The sequence below is a fragment of the Bombyx mori genome, chromosome 4 (assembly GCF_030269925.1).
Source record: "Bombyx mori chromosome 4, ASM3026992v2".
Lineage (NCBI taxonomy): Eukaryota > Metazoa > Arthropoda > Insecta > Lepidoptera > Bombycidae > Bombyx > Bombyx mori.
In genome coordinates this window covers 4,594,927-4,613,631 of record NC_085110.1, presented here as the reverse complement: position 1 = coordinate 4,613,631, position 18,705 = coordinate 4,594,927, and the positions used below count along the sequence as shown (strand labels likewise).

Sequence of the window (18,705 nt, the reverse complement as noted above, 5' to 3'; positions counted from 1 at the left end):
AAAATAAAATACTATAATATAGTGTGTTGATTTGGAGTATAATACTACCTGTATGGTTCTCTGAAAAAGCCAATTGAACTTTCAGTAAAGAGCCGTTTTTACTAAGAATACTAGGAAAAAAATATATCAACCTAATTTGCCTAAAAACATAAGATACCAACGGCCGCAAACAAATAAAAAAAAACATTGATTGTTGTGCATATATTAAGTGTATAATCTATGTTGTGGTGAGTAACATTTTTAATCTGTATCATTGTTTTCTTTTATTGAGTTTGATGTCGATTTGTGTTTTTCTATTATTTCTTCTACAAAATTATACCAAACTCGATGTGAAACTAGTGTAAGAATATGGCAAATCAAGAAATAAGTTTGAAATGGAACGGTTATCAGAGTAACATATTGACAAATGTGAAAGAACTTTATAGAGATGAAGGGTTATCCGATGTTACTTTGGTTTCGGATGGGCAGTGTTTTAAAGCTCATAAAGTGATACTATCAGCAAACAGTTCCGTTTTCAAATCAATATTTCAGGTATTTCTATATTTTTTATATTATTTATCGTTTAATTTTTATATAAAGATAATAATTGACGCCCACGCATTTTTTCACAGCAAAACCCCCACAAAGATCCGATTATAGTGCTACATGATATCAACACAGCCTCATTAAAGACTTTGTTGACGTTTATGTACAATGGCGAAGTTAACGTGACTGAAGAATTCCTTCCTATTTTATTGAAGACTGCTGAAATATTGAGGGTATGTGGTCTGTCCACTGGGAGTGAAGCTGCCACCAAAGATGATGAGGTTTGTACTCGGTTCATGAATGCTTTGTTAGTAACTATGTTAAGACAACCATAAATATTAGAAAAAATATCATATTTTATAAAACAAGTTTCTTTGTATAATTGAGAATGTTGATCCAAACAAAAGTGATGCTAACAAGTTAATGCTATAAATATTAGGTACTCATATTTACTAATATTACATTTTTTCCAATGAATGATGTACTGGCTCTGGATGCTTTGTATATGTAATAATAATAAATAATGTACCTCTAAATACAATTAAAATATTTTTTTGTTTTCTTCCTATAATATGGTATACCTATAATAAGTAACACTTAATTGGAACAAATTCTATTTTCCAAATTTGTTTTACACTTTTAAAATTATATTAGGTTTCCATTTACAGAAATTGTATAATTGCCTAGGGTGCTTTTTAAGATTTATCAAAATGATAACCCTTATACTCATATTTGTTAATAAAATATTTATAACTATTGACACCACACATGACATGCTTTTTTTACAAATAAATAGCTGACCCGGCAAACATTGTTTTGCCTTAAATAAGATTTCTAGGGAATTTCTAGTGTAGAAAAAAAAACTAACTTATTGTAAGTGTGTAAGGATGTGGTAAATGAGTGAAAGAGGTATGTAGTGCTGTGAACGATGAGGGAATATATAATAAAAATAACAAAACCTCATTCAACCGCATAAGTAATACCTCATTATAACAAAAAAAAATGTCCAAATAAAAAAAAATATGTTAGGGGTATGAAAAATAGATAGTAGCCGATTCTCAGGCTTACTGAATATGCATAAAAAAATTCATGAGAATCGGTCAAGCGGTTTCGGAGGAGTATGGGAACGAACATTGTGACATGACTATTTTATATATTAGATTTACATTCCATTTTTTAGTTTGGTTATTTGGTTTGGTATTCTAAAAGCATATTTTTTCATGCCTTTATATATTATGTTAGTGAATGATGTTGATTATCTATGGTTTTAGAAATCGGCTGGACCAGTACAACCAAAAAAACGCAAGAAAAGTGAACATGAAGATAATAATAATAAATGCAAGAAAATTTCTACAAAAGTCGAGACTCCACCTAATACAAGTATTACAATAGATGCATCAAACACTTCTGTGAGTAACTAACATATGAACATATGAACAAAATAATGTTTACTGAAGATTATAGAAATAAATCAAAAAAATAAATGCAATAAATGCAAAAATATATATGTATTGGAATCATTTAGAAAATTGGTGAAGCTATTATAGGAAGTACTAAAAAGTGTAAATCATTAATGCTTGCACTAAATACTACAGCCTTAAAAATAAAACATTGGAGTTTAAAGATAAAAAAAAATTGCATGTTTTTGAAACAAGTTTTTCTTCAACTATTTTTGTCTTATTTTGATGGAATGTAAAAATGACCGGACATAAAATTCATTGCATATTAGAGAAAAACATGAGGCTAACTGTGGTGAATCTTGGTTTTATGTTTTGTTAAACTAAATGAAGGTTTAAATTTATTTATATGCCTAATATTTATTTTAATAGTAAATAAGGTAATAAATATTATAAAATATAATAAAATAAATAATATTATATATAAAATGTTGTATAAATAAGTGTATACTATTTTTGACTATTATTTTTTTGATGGTGTGATGTCTTGAAGATTAGTTGCAGATTGATAGTGTCAATTTAAAGGTTCAATTATTTTCGTTTGTGTTGTAAACAATGCTCACATAACAAGTGGTTTGTAAAATTTTCAGAATGTTGTCTTAAAAGTGGAACCAATTGATTCACCCCTCACCGATTATTCCGGAGATAATACTAATGACACCGACATTGCTTTACTTGAAGAGACAGAGAAAAAATATTGTATCAATAGTGAAATATCAACAAAATCAGTTTGTACTACAGGACCTAATAATCGTAACATTAAAAAATGGATAAGTGAAGTTAGCAGTACGCAACCCAGTTTGAATTCTAATGACAAAAATACAGTTAGCACTGAAGATGACAAAGATAGTTTGGAGATTGATAAAGAAGTTGAAACCGTTCTTCAAAGTGGAACAATAGTAGAATCATTAAGTATTACGACTGAGAATTTGAATGTGGTTTCTAGTGAGGCTCAAAATTGTAAAGGTAAGTGACCTGTGGCCAAAGGACAGCTACTGGTGCAATATGATTTTTATTACATTATTTTACGTATTTCTTTTCTTATTTACAACAGTTCTATATAAATTTATAAATGACTGCAGCTATAGTGCTACGTAGACTACAGGTTGTATAGTATTGGTGCAGTGTGCTTTGAGCAAAGAGTAAAGAAGTGCTTACAAGTACCCTTTGATGCTTTAAATTGTCATTAATAATGTTATCATCATTAAGTTTTTCAATAAAATTTCTGTTAGGTTATATTTTAGTTTTCACAGTTGGGACCCATTTTCAGAAACTTTCATTTGTTTCGGTGAGAAGTGTATAAGTATTGTCTGCGACTGAATATCTGAAAGTGTGAATTAAGATTCAGATAATAATAATAATAATAATAAATGCATTTATTTACTTCACAATACAAATACAAATAAATTTTCAATAATTTAAATAATTGGAGGGGACTATAATAAGTGAATTTTTAGATATTTTGTTAGTCTGCAATCTTTAAAGGATGTTTATATGTTTCAGATAAAAGTAACACCTGTTATGCGAATCCTTCATTTCCTTGTCCGTTTTGTCCACGAGTCTACAACAGTTGGGGATATCGAAGGAGACATGTCAAATCTAGGCATCTCACTAACAAGTAAGTATTTCACATCATAATAATACACCTTTAGACAAGACTGATGTCTTCAATAGTCTAGTAGTTCATTAAATAGAATTTATTAATTACTATTCTTATTGAAAGCTATGAAACAAAGCTTTCAGAAAATTAAATATCAATGTATTCTTATTATTGGCAATAGTGAATGTAATTTAATTGTTTTATTTAGAATTACCATATTTTTTTTGGAAAATATCATGTTACTGAAATTATATTTCTAATTCGAGCAAAGTTTTACCATTTTAATACGCTTTTATTAGCTTCAGACGTATGTATGTTTGTAACGGAATCTTTGAACATGATTTTGACCCCCTTCAAAACGTCGGATTAACTCAAAATTTGGTATACTTATTAAGGACCGATGACGATTCAATATTTAAAAAAAAATAATAAAAAAATTGAAATTCAACTAAAAAATGAAAAATAAATAACTGTTTATAAAAACTGACAAAACACGCTTTTATAGAAAATCTAACTAAACAATAGAAAATAAATTTTAATAAATTTGAATTAAAAATAGTGTAAGAAAAAATGATTTTATTGTAAAAAGAGCGTGGGGTGCATGGTATCAGTAGTTATAAATATTTTACGAACGGATTTGAGTAGAAGGGTTATTTTAATACCTCCTGTAAAACACCCATGCTTTTTTTACAATAAAACCATTTTTTTTATAATTGAAGGACAAGTCAATGCTCATGTATTTATTTAACAAGAGCATGCATCGTGAGGATTTTGAATTAATAAAAAAGAAAAACCTGAATTATTCCAGATTGTCATGTAAATGGTGCGTGTCGGTACTGGCGTCGACCGGCGCGTGGTACTCGCACGCGACCAGAGCACACGGCGTCCCGCACGAGGAGGCGCGGAACTCGCTGGTGGTGATGGTGGAAGCCCACGCCGTGCTCACCATGAACGAACCCAGCGTGACGCAGCTGCTGGGCCAGGTCAGCATGGACGGCAGCGTCAGCGACAAAAGCACATAGGGTACGTCATATACAGCGTGTTCTTATATCTACGATTTTGTCATCCGTTGATTTTTTTATCAACAAGTTTTTTAGTTTAGATCTATTATGGAGGTAACGTTTCGACATTAAAAACACAAAATCCATCCGTTCATTTTAACTTTTTTGCTCATTGTAATAATAATAGTAATTCTCTTAACCGTAAAGATTTTAATGTACGCTTCTAATTATTATTAACAAAAAAATACTATTTCGTAATATTGACAGTGATATTATCTGGTCTTATAATTTAATATTATAATCTTAAGGTTCACTTTGGCATTTAAGTGAGCACGGCTTAGATGTAAATTAAATATGACAGGATATAATTTAGATTTGTGTCATATAAGGGCACTATGGCGAATGTTATAAAAACTATGGAAGCTGATACTGTACTTTGATTTAAAGCTCTCTTTATTTATAAGATGTTTAGCTTGTTTCCAGTGTAGTATAATCATATTCACAAAGTAGTAGCTTGGGCCAAAGATGCCATAAATGATGACATGTGCCATAGGAATGTCACGAACATACTTAGATTCAATGGTTTTCAATAGCCTTAAAATTAATTGTGTGTTTTAAATGCTTGTGATCTCATCGAAAATAAGAGATTATGAAAGAAAAAAGTGTATTGTGTTGTTTGTACTTTTATATTCAAATTGTGACGAAGGAGCGTCTCACCAAGGTGGGCCGATGACCCGGCGACCGCTGGACTCTTTAAAGTCAGAACCAGTTATTGTGGCGAAACTGGGAAAGGTTCAGCAGTGTCCTATGTCCAGCAATGGATTTCAGTAGGACGATGAATGAATCGCTCGAGGGACTGGGTAGAAGTGGGGTTTTTAATTTTTTTTATTGATTATGTACTCAAAAAAACCTATTTGAAGTCAAACTACAAAATTTGCAATAACGATCATGAGTTAACTTAATAAATTACGCTGTATGTCTCCTAATAATTAAATTTGAATATGGGTGTTCAAATCCTTAGCTCCTTTTAAATAAAGATTTTTATATTCCTATAGCATTCTAGATTTACATTAAATAAATATATATTGAAGCTAAATAACATTCAACACAAACGGTTCAGATTATATGTAGTTTTGTTCTGTCTACAGTAACTAAAATTAATATAAATCGCTTTAAAAGATCCTAATCATGACACTTGAACCCTCCGAAAATAAATTTTAATAATAATGAAGCATTAAAAAATAAAAATATTTTATTATTGTATTTTGTGAGAAATATGAATTTAAAAATGCTTCTACAAATTACTCATTTTTTTGTGATTTGAGATAAAGTTTTGTGTATGTTTTGTGTCTCCATGTCATTAAGTAATAACAGTTAAGTTATAATATAATGAAATTTTCCATAGTAATATTTTTAAAAATATTTAAGTTATTTTGCTTTTGTGAGCTCTCAACCGGAAATAAGAAATGATATAATATAGTAAAGAAGAGTAGAAATATATTTTTTGATGTTCAACACACAATGAAATTGTATGATAAAAAAATTAAACATATACAGAAAAAATATTTAATGAAATCAAACCTTTATTGTAAACTTAAAGTATAATGAAGATTATAAATTAACAGAAATCACTGTGTTAGCGGTTTTGAGTACCAGATAACGGGCCTAATACATAGTATACTATCATTTCATGATTAAGGTTACAGGTTGGTCTTCTCATTTCAGTTCAGAGCAGTTTCTTACAAAATTTTAGCAACAATATCTAGGTTTGCAATTTCTTAGTGTCGGTATGCTCAATAGATGATTTAAAAGAGATAAATAAATATATTGTGTACCGGAGCTGATTGCAGATAAACAATTTAAAAAAAAACTTGTGTACCGTTAATGATCAATTAAATAAATATATTTTTATATAAACTTTTACTCATGATCAAAGTGAGTCCATGTTGCAAGGCTTTTATTACTATTGACACAAGAGCTACATAAATGAAATCAGTATACATGAAGCAGATTATTTTAAATGTAGCATTAAAAAAACTGATTAAACCAACCTGTACTGTTTTCAAAGTAACAAAATACTAAAGAAGGTATTGTTAAGGACTGAAACTACAGAGCTTAGACTTAGCTAAGACCACAATAAGGAAGATTAATAATTAACTTGTAGCTTTTCTAAAATTACTCAATTGTTATTTAAAAAAAGTTAGTACATATAACATTAGGTTTAAGTCAATTAATGTTTTGGCAATAAAGAAAACAAAATGTGATTTCCTAGAATAGAAAAGAGAAAATTACGATTCGAACAGTATTTTAAGTGCACTAAAAGAAAATATAATATTGATATTACACTATTACTAAAAGAGTACATACGTTTAGAAATTTTACGAATAGAAATGATCGTATAGTATATATTTTTCTAATATGTAAAATAATTAATCTAAGTCGAATGATTGTGGTGAAAATATAGTGTGCAAAGTATTCCGAAATTGAGTCATCTGGTTGTGAAAAAAATAATACGAATCGTTCATTATGGTACTATAATATGTACATTAAAGGCACAAGGTCGGATATCAATGATTTAAACTTTTTTTATTTTAACATTTCAGAATGTAATTTGGTTACAATGTATTATAGTTGTCCACGCGATTATATTTAGGATGTAATTAAATAAATACATACATTTTATATTGTGGAAAAAAAAAAAAACTACCCACTAATCTGCCTAAAGTATATCTGACATAATGTTCAAATTTCTGTTTTGAATATGGAGAATATGCCCTTTAATGACCCCTTTATTTTTGCTTATAATGTAAAAAATATTACCATAGTTAATAGACTTTACTTACTTAATGCTCTACCAGATGGCCCAAAAGTCCAGTTGTAATGTAATATATAATAAATTATTGAAATCTGATGTTCATTAGCTCAGTCCTTTGCGCCTCGCTAATGAGATTGATATTGACAGTCCTATATTAAAATATTTGTTACTTTTCTCATTACATTAAAATCTATACAAGGAACCAAAAAAAGTATTATTAAAAAAAAAGTTTTTATAAGCGACGCAGATTTCAATATTTTAATGGTAGACTCCAAATGCTCCTAAACAAAAATAATTAACATATCAGTTCGTACAAAACAAAGTTAATGAGCTTCAAAAAGAGTGAACTACAAACAAAAAATATTTTAAATTAACTACAATTTTGTACTAGTGTTAGTCCAAATAATTATTATCGTACTATTTTAAATTACACTTAATTAAAAATGCTAGTCTATGGCCAGTTGTAACGCAGTTTAATGTTTTGCTTGTAACTTATGAAGTGAGTGGGAAGGGAGGAAAATTTATTTATTTAGCATGGCAATACTAATGACCTAATATCATAGATTAAATGAAATAGATATCGATAAAAGTTAATTAAATAAGAGACATTGAGACGTGGTATTTTGATAGCAATATTAGCTCAAAAATAATTAAAATAAAAACCATAGCGCCGACACATTAGTTTAAGTAAATTATTAATAAGTTACCAAAGCAATTTCGAATAAATACGTAATAAGGAATATTTTAAATAAGTATAATATTTATAAGAATTTATATATTTTTATACGACTTGTCTTCAATATGTGTAGTTTTTAAGTGTGTGAAAGTTTGATGAAGCTAAATAATTTGATGTTTCGGGTTTTTTTTATATTTACAAATCTAAAACAATTCATTTATTTTGTCAAGCTGTATTCTCATTGATTATTCAGTGATTAAATTAATATTTAATCACTGAATAATATTCACGAATTAATATTCGTAGTTTTGGTAATATATCTAAGATGAATAAACAAGATATTTTATTGTTCATTTTGGTATTGCACGCATTGGTTCTGGGCAGTTTTCATAAGATGTACCCTGATTTAAATCAACAACGCATAAGATTGATATTTTAGAATCTCTCTCATTAGGTGGAAAGCATTAACATCAAATTATTTAGTGCATTATGTTCTTGTACGTGATTGTACGCCATAATTTACGCTTTAAGTTTTTTAATCTTTTGTATTCAATATACTTAACTCTATTGAGATGTAAATTATTTACTTATCGAACGTAACATTTGAATTCTTATGACTTAACATATAATAAAACATATGGCTTTAAAAAAAAACTTAATAAAAATAAAATGTATGCGGACTTCCAATGCAATGGAGATTAAATATATTTTCTACAAAGCGATTCGTTTTTATTTATAAATCTGTAACGGTCCCCTGAATCGTGATACCGGGGGCTAATTCGATTTTTTCGCTTTCAACTTTGTTGCTCGGGTAAATGAACTCTGGCCTAGATTCTCGTTTCTGTAATTCTTGTATTATGAGATCTTTGGAATCATGCCTGGTGAATTCTTTATGCATTGAATTTGGTGTCGGCGAGGGCGTGACTTCGCTGGGTGGTGGAGTTGGTGGTAAGACCTTGTTTGGCGCTTTCGATGGTGTTACTTGAACGGGAGGGGGAGGAGCTTTTGCTTTTGGTGTCGGCGCACGTTTCGGCGTAGACTGCGGCTTCTCCAATGTTCCGTTGTCGATCTCGCCCAGTCGTTTCATCGACGCTCTATTTTTTGGCGTCCTCTTCAACATAGCTTGAAAGTTGAATGGTGCGTCGTCCTCGGTCAAATCATTCGTAGATCTCGCCATGGCTTGGAGTTCTTTTATCGGATTCTGCATGTCTGGAGCGTCGATACAATAAAGACTTCGGCTGTGCGTCTTTTTAAATTTGGGTGCGCTGTTTTCTAGAACGTCGTCGTCGTCGCGGGCACCGTTCCACGGCTCCGGGGGCTGGTAGTAACTTTGTGGTGCATTACCGTGTTTCTTTTTGTAGACCGTCGGACGGTTGCGGGACCCATCCTCGATACGAGGAGAGGATGGTGGCTGTTGGATAGTTTCTTCTGGAGGCAGATTAGGGACAGGCTGGGTGGGATCTCGGCAGAACGGCACGGTGATGAGCGTTTGAGTTGTGGCCGTTACGATGCTGTCTATCTGTGTGGCGCTAAAACGTCGTTTCAGAGGTTCGTCCCATTGCTCTTGATCGGAATCGTACTGACCAGCAAAAGTGTCGCTGAAAAGATTAACAGAACACTGGAAATAATGTAAGGGGCCATCCATAAATTGCGTCACATGAATTTTAGGACTTTTGAACCCCTCCCCCCGTCCTTGTCACAGGTTGTCACATTTTTATAACACCACCCCCCTCCTGATGTGACGTCACAGTTTTTTTCAATTTATGCTTGTAAGTTAAATTATAAGTTAAATGACGTTGCATGAGAGGTAATGTCATAGCGAGAATGCTAAATTATTAATGACTATAGTTCAAGTTCGTAGATTTTTGAAGCTTTTTATTCACATCTAAACTTCGCGTTTTATTAATATTTAAAATTTTAACATGTGACGTCACAAAACTATTGACCCCCCATGCCCTTGTCACACTATGGTTGAACCCTAACTAATCTTGGAAAAATTATAAACAATTGTGAAAATTTTTGTTGGACTGTCCTTACGAATAGCAATGCAGCTGCCGATTTTACAGACATGCGAAAATATATGGGCTAGATTTTTTTTTTTCCTACCTAAGCTGATTGCCTTGAGAGGCTGTATCAGCGTAGCCTTAACCAGTAGGTGAGCTCACGGGGCTCAAACCTGATGACGTTGCTAACACGAACCCTAGCAAGAGCCATGCTTCGCAGAATCTACCACCGGATCGGAAACGCGACCCACTGAGAAGATCCGGCGAGAAACTCAGTGGGCTGCGCCTGAGTGTGCTCTGTTACTCGCCGAGCCCTTTGTCGCAAGCGACGGGTTCGGGTAATTTTAAGCCGATTAGGAAACATTACGATTTGAGTATAGGTATGTATTTATGAATGGCGCTAGTGAAATCATGGGCAATAGTGCGACAAAATTTACATATTAATTAATATCACTCACGTGCTTTTTGCAGATGGATCGCACATGTGCATCGTATCATAGAATTGTAGTTGATCAATTCTGAACGGTAGCTTCCAGACGGTCGGAGGGCTAGTTCCAAGGAAATTGGCTTCTTTAGCTTGCGGGTCCACGCGGTCTAGCAAAACGGATGTGCTAGTTGTCATCAGTGCTTCTAAAACGGCTTGATTGTAAATATGCACCTGCATAATAGAAAATATATATGGCATAGGATCGTAAGGTTCACCGGATGGTGAGTGGCTAGTGTCGCTTATGGACATCAATATTGACCGGGAGCAGCGCTGTCTATCGTTGATAAGTTTTCAACTTGACATGTCAAAATTCGACAAACACCGTTATATTCCAAAGTATTATGATAGACTGGTATTTATTTAATTTTATTGCATACACAGGTGAACGAGCTCACGGCCGACCCGATGTTAAGTGGTAACCGGATCTAATAGACGTCACAAAGTGAATGTCACTACCGGCCTGGTCTAAAGTGTTTCGTGTTACAGCTGACCTACTCTTCAAACCAAAATGAGACAAAGTGGTGGAACACACTTGTGCTGTCTTACCAGATGATTACTACCAGTTAGTATGCAGTTTATTTATATTAGGTATTAGCTGTACCCGTCCGCTTCGCTGGGCATTTAAAATTAACATTATTATTTCTCACCCCCACAAAGATTCTCATCATTAACGCCCCGCCAACTGGTGTAGGGAGTCCAACACTCATACAAATATTAGCCTATCCATTAAGTACCTACATGTATTTTCTACATGGATACCAAGATTCAAGTCAATCGGATGCATGTTTCAGTATTATATAAGGGAACATCCGTAAATACCACTAGATTTATATATTAGTATAGATATAAGATGCTCTTTCTACATTCATCGTGAACGCATAAATCAAACCGCCAAATCAGGCACGTACTTGTTGCGAGAAGTGCACTAAGTCCTGATAGCGAACCGCTCTGTACTGCAGCAGAACTTGGAATATGGAGCGGCTCTTCCATTTCATTGCGAATCTTTTTAGGAACGAAGCTGTTTCCTCGTCAATTTGCCCCGTAGATTTGTTTATGAGCGGTCCGTATGCTTTACGAACGATATAACCTCTGTATGCTGAAAGTAAAGTATTCAATTATCATTAAGTTAAATGCAGTTCTAGTTGACTTTAATAAGCACAATATCATCTATTTGTATTAAATGATTAATATGGGTATGTTTCTAATCTTTAAGATCGCACTTTCATCTGCTTAGAACGAAATTAATAAATAATTTATAATTAAGAAAACTAAAATGGGTAACATGAGGAATTTCGCAACATTTTGCCTTTTTGCATTTTGTATACTTAAATGGTTTTCGGAGCCCACAGACATCAACAACCTCTCTACCGACACCATTAATAATAATTAGACAAATTCATTTATTTTTTGACGGGTTTGATTTTTATTACACGACGTTCTTTGTTCATCGTGGAAGTAATTCGTGAAAATGAGTTAAGTATCTACTTATTTTTGTAGAAAACATCTGTACCTGCCAAGGAATTCAAATATCGTCGGCCGTCTCTGTCTTATTATTTATACCATGACGTCTTCTTGATTAGATTTATTCTGAATGATTTTATTTAACTTATTATTACCTTTTTGAATCAACAGTGCCGCTTCATCCTCAGTTACGTTCAGAGATTGTTGTTTCTTCAGTTCTTTGACTGAAATTACGTCAATATAAAATTAGTCAAATTCTGAACCAATTAAAGTATGTAGTTAACGAATTGTCGTCGAGACTTACTATGCAATAATTTTGATTTACTCTTGATCGCCCTTCTTCTGGCCAAGAAAGCTCTCATCATACATTGCACTTTTATAATTTTTTTCACTTTTGTTTCGTACAATCTGCAGTCGGACATTATTATAATTAAAAAGATTTACAATAAAATTTGAAATATTTACAATATCATGGGATTTTATTCGTAAAAATTTTGTGTACCTTGCCAAGAATTCTTCATTATAGTATTTCAGGAAAACTTTCGTTTTTCCCAACTCCCAACCTTCCATTTTTAACCTTATCATAAGTAGTCTACAGTTGTCTTTTGTCATTTCCACGTTTTCGTCGAAATCGAAGGCTAAGAAGCGGTACCTATTTCGGATGTAGAATAAAACAGTTTAGTGTTTATCAAATTAGATGAATTTATCTGATTGTCAAATATATGGACGGCTTGAAGAGTGTCCACTCTTTATCCCAGAACCTATGCCATTTTCGTGACAGAATAGGGCGGGATTATATCACACACTAGCGCTACGATATTCCTATATGGTGAAAATCGTTTCCTGAACACGGGCTTAGTATGTATTTTCTTTAAAAAGGTACGAAATATCAACATTAGGAAACTCGCATTATTGGATACATCCTTTTCGCGACATGTGTATCTATGAGATGTTAGTATTGACGTTATAGATATAGGAGTACATTCAAAATGAAAATGCTTATAGTTTCCTTATGCCCGCAGATTTTTTTTTGACTTATATATATAAGTAGACTAGTACTTTTTTTCTAATACCTCCTTATGAATTCAGCAAAAGGTATGCGACTGGAGAAGCCACTCTGCCTGGCTTTGGCCGTGTCTAAAACAGCCAAGGCTCTTAATTGTTGTCTCACGACCTCTTTTTGGAAACCTCGGGGATTGTCATTCAAATCTGGTCTGATGCATCTGACGTAATGCGTTCCGCCACTGCCGGGCCCAACGGCGAGCTGTTTCAATAATTCTAAACTGGTTGCTCTGTATGTTGCAGCCGCTGTTCTCATTCTATGAACTTGAGAAAATTGCCCTTTGGAGACCGTGTTGAATTTCTGAAAATTACATCGCATTCAAATATTTTTATTCATATAAAATACATAACAGTGTCATTCATATAAAATACATATCGTACCCTAGTTTTTAGGTTTTCCAATTCCTTTTCTGATTTTGATTTAGCAACTGTGACTTTAGGCTGACTTGGCGAAACCGTAAGATTGCCTGTTTTCGTTAATTTATTTCTAAATAACTGTTGCACTGTTATATTGACTGATGCCCTCATTGTTTCTATCATTTCAGGAGGAAGGAAGTCTTTGTTCTTTTCTGCCATTTCTCTTGCATCGTAGCTCACTTTGCCTGTATAGTGAGCTACACTGAATTCATGACTGCCGGATAATTTGATGTACGGTCCTTTACACGTTGTCCTTATTGTACCTAGAGCGATACGTGAAAGCAAAGTTTGGTATAGTTTTCAACTTACGTATAATAACAGCATTAATGGGATTTTTACTTACTCATGATGAATTCCTGTCCACTACTAGTTCTACTCGCTTCGTCCAATACATAAAACAAGCCTAAAGGTCTGCCCATGAGTTGATCCACAGAATTTTTGTTGTCATAAAATCTTAGTTCTGGCATTGCGATACCTTCTTCTGTGGCTTCTTGCATTTCCCAAGCGAAAATTCTTTGGTTATAAAGGAACTGTATTTGTTCATTTGTTGTATTTACTATCAATTGCTCTAGTCGATTTCTGTGATAGCATTCAAAACCGAACATATCCAATAAGCTGACTGAATATTTATCACCACTATAACAGAACATTGTGTTAATGTATGTTAGAAAACGTGAACTGGAAATGTTAATAAGAGATTAAGATTACTTACAAGACAGATCTCATAAAGGAGAGTTTCGAATTAATTAAATTTATCATCCAGTCAATGAGTCTTTTATATAAAGTGCCTGCTAATGTGTCCCTAGCATCTCTCGCTTCATCTGTAGTATGTTTTCTTTTTACTGCAGTCCCGCTTTCGATAAGACAGTAATTTAATAAAGCCCAAAGGAATTTTGTTTCATCCAGTGACAATAGCTTCGCTACCCTCTTAGCCTCCTCCGGATTTTCAATTTCGGTTGAACCATTCCTTCCTTCTTTGAATCTGACATTACCGAGAACTAAAATCGACGCTAAAACTGTTTCAAAAAATCCTATGTCCTCTTCTTCCCAATCGACTGCGGTGAGGTTCTCAATGATATTTTTATAATTTTGAACGTTATTTTCGACACTTTCTCTAACGCCTTTTAATTCTTTTTCAGGTTCATCTGATATCCGTAAGTATCTATGTTTTCTGTTTTTGTCTAAACAGAGTTCATCTAATCGATTTCCCGCTTCCATCGCATCGTAGAAATAATAAATTAAGTCGAAGTTAGCGTGGGTCCTGGAACGTTAAAAAATTGTGAGTTTAAATCACAAAATTTACCAATCTACTTACCGACCGTAACCTACATGTCTGTTGATGAGATTCGCCACTTTTCTAATTGATACAACCAAAAGATAGCGCCGCTCAGTTTTCCCGAGCTTCCGTATGTCACTTGAACTTGAAAAATACCCCTGGTGCAATGTGCATTTATGGGTGTAGCGGCAGAAATAGCTGCTTGGATAATACTAGTTGCTTTACGAATTCTATCTGCTGTGTTATTCTTCATCGCTCCTAAATGAGTCAAATGTGACAGAGCGTGTAACATGTTCGTAGTTTTGCCGGATTTGCTTTCTCCAGAGAACACGATGTGCTGTGGTTCGTTATGATGAAGTGCGTCTTGGTAAGCGCCATCGGCTACCGCGAATATGTGCGGCTCATTATCTGATCTTGATTTGCACTCATACTTCTTGTGATGCTGTAGAAAACAAAATGGGAATTTCAAATGTGATTTTTATGTAGATGTGAATTTCAACATCAACTAAGTAACGTAATTTTGAAGTCTTTATTTGATATCGGAAAGGAGTTCTTACGTTTTCGTTATAAATATCATCATCGGTGTTGGGGTTGAGAATAAGTAGAATGTCACCGACGAAAGACATAAATGAACCTTTCATCAATTTTATTTGCAACTCATTGAGTAAGTTTTCCTCAGTCAATATTTCTAGAGCGGCAAGATCCTCAACTTGCATCGTTTCGGCTTCAGGGTTCCCTTCAGTTGTCAATAAGCCATCTCTTATTATCCGTTCTGGTGTTTTATCTGGCGATACCTTGCCACTTAGTTCTTTCGCGAGTATCTTCAATTCTGTTGAGAGCTGTGAGAAAGATTGTCTTAAATAATTTCTATTTCCAGTACCTTAAAAGCCAAACTGAGGTCATTGACTCACGTGATAATCGTTCTCAGGAACGGACAGAATAAACGGATGCTCTTCCAGTTCCATTATGAAAGGTCGATGTTCCGGATTTTTTTCGAGACACCTTAAAACAGTTGCTTACATTGTGGTCACTCTAAATTTCGCGTATCGCCGCAAACTTAACAAATCAAGGAATCAAATTAGTTAGCAGCTACTTACTCAGAAATGAAATCGTTGATATCGTTCGACCACATTGAAGGCTTCGAAATGGTCGGCGGAGGGCATCTTACTATTTGAAACAATGCGCGTGTCGGATGCATGTCCTGGTAAGGGGCTTTTCCGTCTGCCATCTCTATAGTAGTTATGCCCAAGGCCCAAACGTCGACCCTGTTGCCGTAACCGTCGTCTCCGCCAGTCACCACTTCGGGCGCCATCCAACTCGGAGAACCAACATTCGTTTTACTCTTATCAAGTGTTCCGCTTAATTTACACGACAGTCCAAAATCAGACAGTTTAACTTCACCGTCTTTTGTGATTAAAATATTGCTACACCTTATGTTCCGATGCATCACTTTGTTCTCGTGCAGATAAACGAGGGCCTAGAGATCGATACAAAGATTGATTAAGACAATCGGAGAAGTCGACACCCGTCGGACATTGAAGTGATTGACCGACCGCCCCCCATACCCTGGCCGAGACAGGTTGGCGATACTAATGTCAGCGTCAGTCAAGTGGTGAACGCCCCTCGTATTCATTGAGCTTATTTGCATATGTATCGCTCCAGAGCGCTGTCAGTGGCGGCATGTCGGAGCCCTCAAGTCTGATGTATCAGTTTTCTTAATGCGTTCATTACGATTATTTACCTCTCGGTGTTCTCAGGGAGGTGGTCGCTCGTCTTTTTCTCAACATTAAATTCTACTATGTGGTCTAATTGTAGACGATACGCCGATATCTTGTCACTTGTTTAGAGTACCCGTAAGTACTGTGATGAATCAATTACCCAACAGAAACGTGAGTGAATGTGATAAATGTTACGAATCGAGAAAACTACTTAAAATACGAATTAGTATCAGAATTGTAAACGAGTCATTAATCATTATTTAGAAAAAAATCGGATACCCAGTTTGAAACGAAAAAATATCAAAGTAATTAATGCATTTTCAAAAAGCTTCCACTTTTGTTACCTAAAAATCAAGAACTCACGAGAGATGTAACGTGCCTAGATATACGACAAGGATCTTTCGAACGAAACCGAGCATCAGTATTGCAGGCCAAGTGGCTTGCATAAAGATAATGCGCGTTTAACGGTATCCAAAAACATTAGAGCCAGAGACGTCGGTAACAACAAACCTTTACGCCTTGTGCATAGGGAAGGAAATCCACAAGCAGATAGTAGTTAAAGAGATCATCGGCTACTGCGATAGAGGTCCGTATATCTTGTGTGTGCGAGCATTATTTACGATAATTGAGCGATGCGCCGCGATGGGGGGCCATCACGGTGTTGTCGGGCGTTCTCCGACATTCGCATCGACAACTTCGACTGTTCCGTCGCCAATCACATCAAATAAAGCGGCATGCATTTTAAATAATGGCTGTAGATTGTATTTCAATGTACGCGGATGATCGGAGGGCAATATTTTACTTGACGTCACGAGGCCAACATAAACCTTCGGGACACAAATCCGAGAACAATTGAGTTTGCATTCAAAGTACCCCCAATTGATTCAACGGTTGAAAGCTGGACTGGCAGGCCCTTTGTTTTGTAAACAGCCATCTCGAGTAGAATGTGACGAGGGACATGTTTATAGTCATTCATATATGGTCTTACCTTTATTGTATATTTTAAGATGTAAGCTATGTGTTCTTCGGACATTTTTCTTTCTGCCGTATTCAGCTTTCTGACAATATCGATGACCGATCCGTTTTCGCACAGCTTAAAAGACAAGATAAAGTCGATTAATTCTTTATATAACTTGTTATCTAAAATTTTATTCTGATTATTATTCAAAGTAATGTGACTTGTTGTTTAATATTAAATATGTAAAACTCACTTCAAGAACAAACCATATTTTGTTTATATTATCGACTCTCTCGCAGAACACTCCGTAAAAGTCGATAAGATTAAGATGAGTAGTGAAATCTCGAAGTATTTTGTATTCCTTTTGAATGTGTGCCTCATTTTTATCGGTATATTTTTGTATTTTAACAGCAACGGATTTTCCAGCCGCCTGTGTATCGGTAGCCTTGTAAACTACCCCAAATATGCCAGAACCTAGTTTAGTGTCTAGTTTGTAACGTTCCAAAGGATTTTGCAAGGACGATAAGTTGAGACCGTCTTTCATTTTGGATGGCGCATGAAGATACCTTTGCAGAATATCTCTGAAAATGGTGCTAAAAATTAAAAACAAGTCCTCGAAGGTAACGTCAATATAAAAATCTAAATAAATCTAAGATACAACGGATTATTTATTGTTAGCAGAATAAGATCATAAACATCTTGAATTTGTTGTTGAAATTTGAACTTTTATCAAAATAGTAGCTTAATCAATTTAAAACAATTGGACCGCTACCTACATTAATGTTCTAGTTATTTTTGTATGTGTCCACACTAACCTGTAAAGGTAATGCGAGTATAAAGAGTTAAAATTTCTTTGGATCAATGTTTGAGGTTCTGAATTTTTAACCCGATTTAAAAAAAAGCTTTATAGAGTTTTTAATTTATTTCCACAAACAAACTAGTTACCCTTGCATATGACATCTCTTTCTTAATATAGAGAGTTTTCCATCTATTGTTTGTTATTCTAATGAAATTTAGATTTTAACTATGTCTCGAGGTGGTCTAGATTCCGGGAACCGTTAGATTCTCGAGCTGATGATAACAATAAAAAAATACTTACGGTTGCAGCAGACCACAGCAGACTAACACGTCTAGCCTGAACTCCTTCCACAAGAACAAGTGGGCAACCACGTTCCGAACTCGCATAAGTGCAGGGGCTTCGTAAATTAGGAACGAGCCTAATCTCATAATGTTATTAGGGCACTGTGAC

The 18,705-nt window shown here is 34.1% G+C and overlaps 2 protein-coding genes across 2 annotated transcripts; one reads left to right on the top strand and one right to left on the bottom strand.

The window, feature by feature from the left end:
- The first annotated feature begins 234 nt into the window (after positions 1-234).
- Positions 235-8,792, top strand: LOC101740753 (longitudinals lacking protein, isoforms H/M/V). The gene is made up of 6 exons (XM_038010614.2): positions 235-531; positions 612-806; positions 1,797-1,934; positions 2,573-2,948; positions 3,486-3,600; positions 4,391-8,792. The coding sequence occupies exons 1-6, from the start codon at positions 349-351 to the stop codon at positions 4,602-4,604; spliced, it is 1,221 nt and encodes a 406-aa protein (XP_037866542.1). The 5' UTR covers positions 235-348; the 3' UTR covers positions 4,605-8,792.
- LOC101740895 (neither inactivation nor afterpotential protein C) lies at positions 8,159-18,617 on the bottom strand. The gene is made up of 17 exons (XM_038010613.2): positions 18,556-18,617; positions 17,710-18,037; positions 17,487-17,591; positions 15,878-16,257; positions 15,692-15,782; positions 15,338-15,619; positions 14,834-15,222; positions 14,217-14,765; positions 13,848-14,140; positions 13,469-13,767; positions 13,099-13,388; positions 12,528-12,677; positions 12,330-12,433; positions 12,181-12,249; positions 11,473-11,660; positions 10,536-10,735; positions 8,159-9,672 (listed from the first exon to the last, which is right to left on the bottom strand). Exons 2-17 carry the CDS (start codon positions 17,998-18,000, stop codon positions 8,808-8,810), a joined length of 4,545 nt encoding a protein of 1,514 aa, XP_037866541.2. The 5' UTR covers positions 18,001-18,037; positions 18,556-18,617; the 3' UTR covers positions 8,159-8,807.
- Positions 18,618-18,705: the final 88 nt, after the last annotated feature.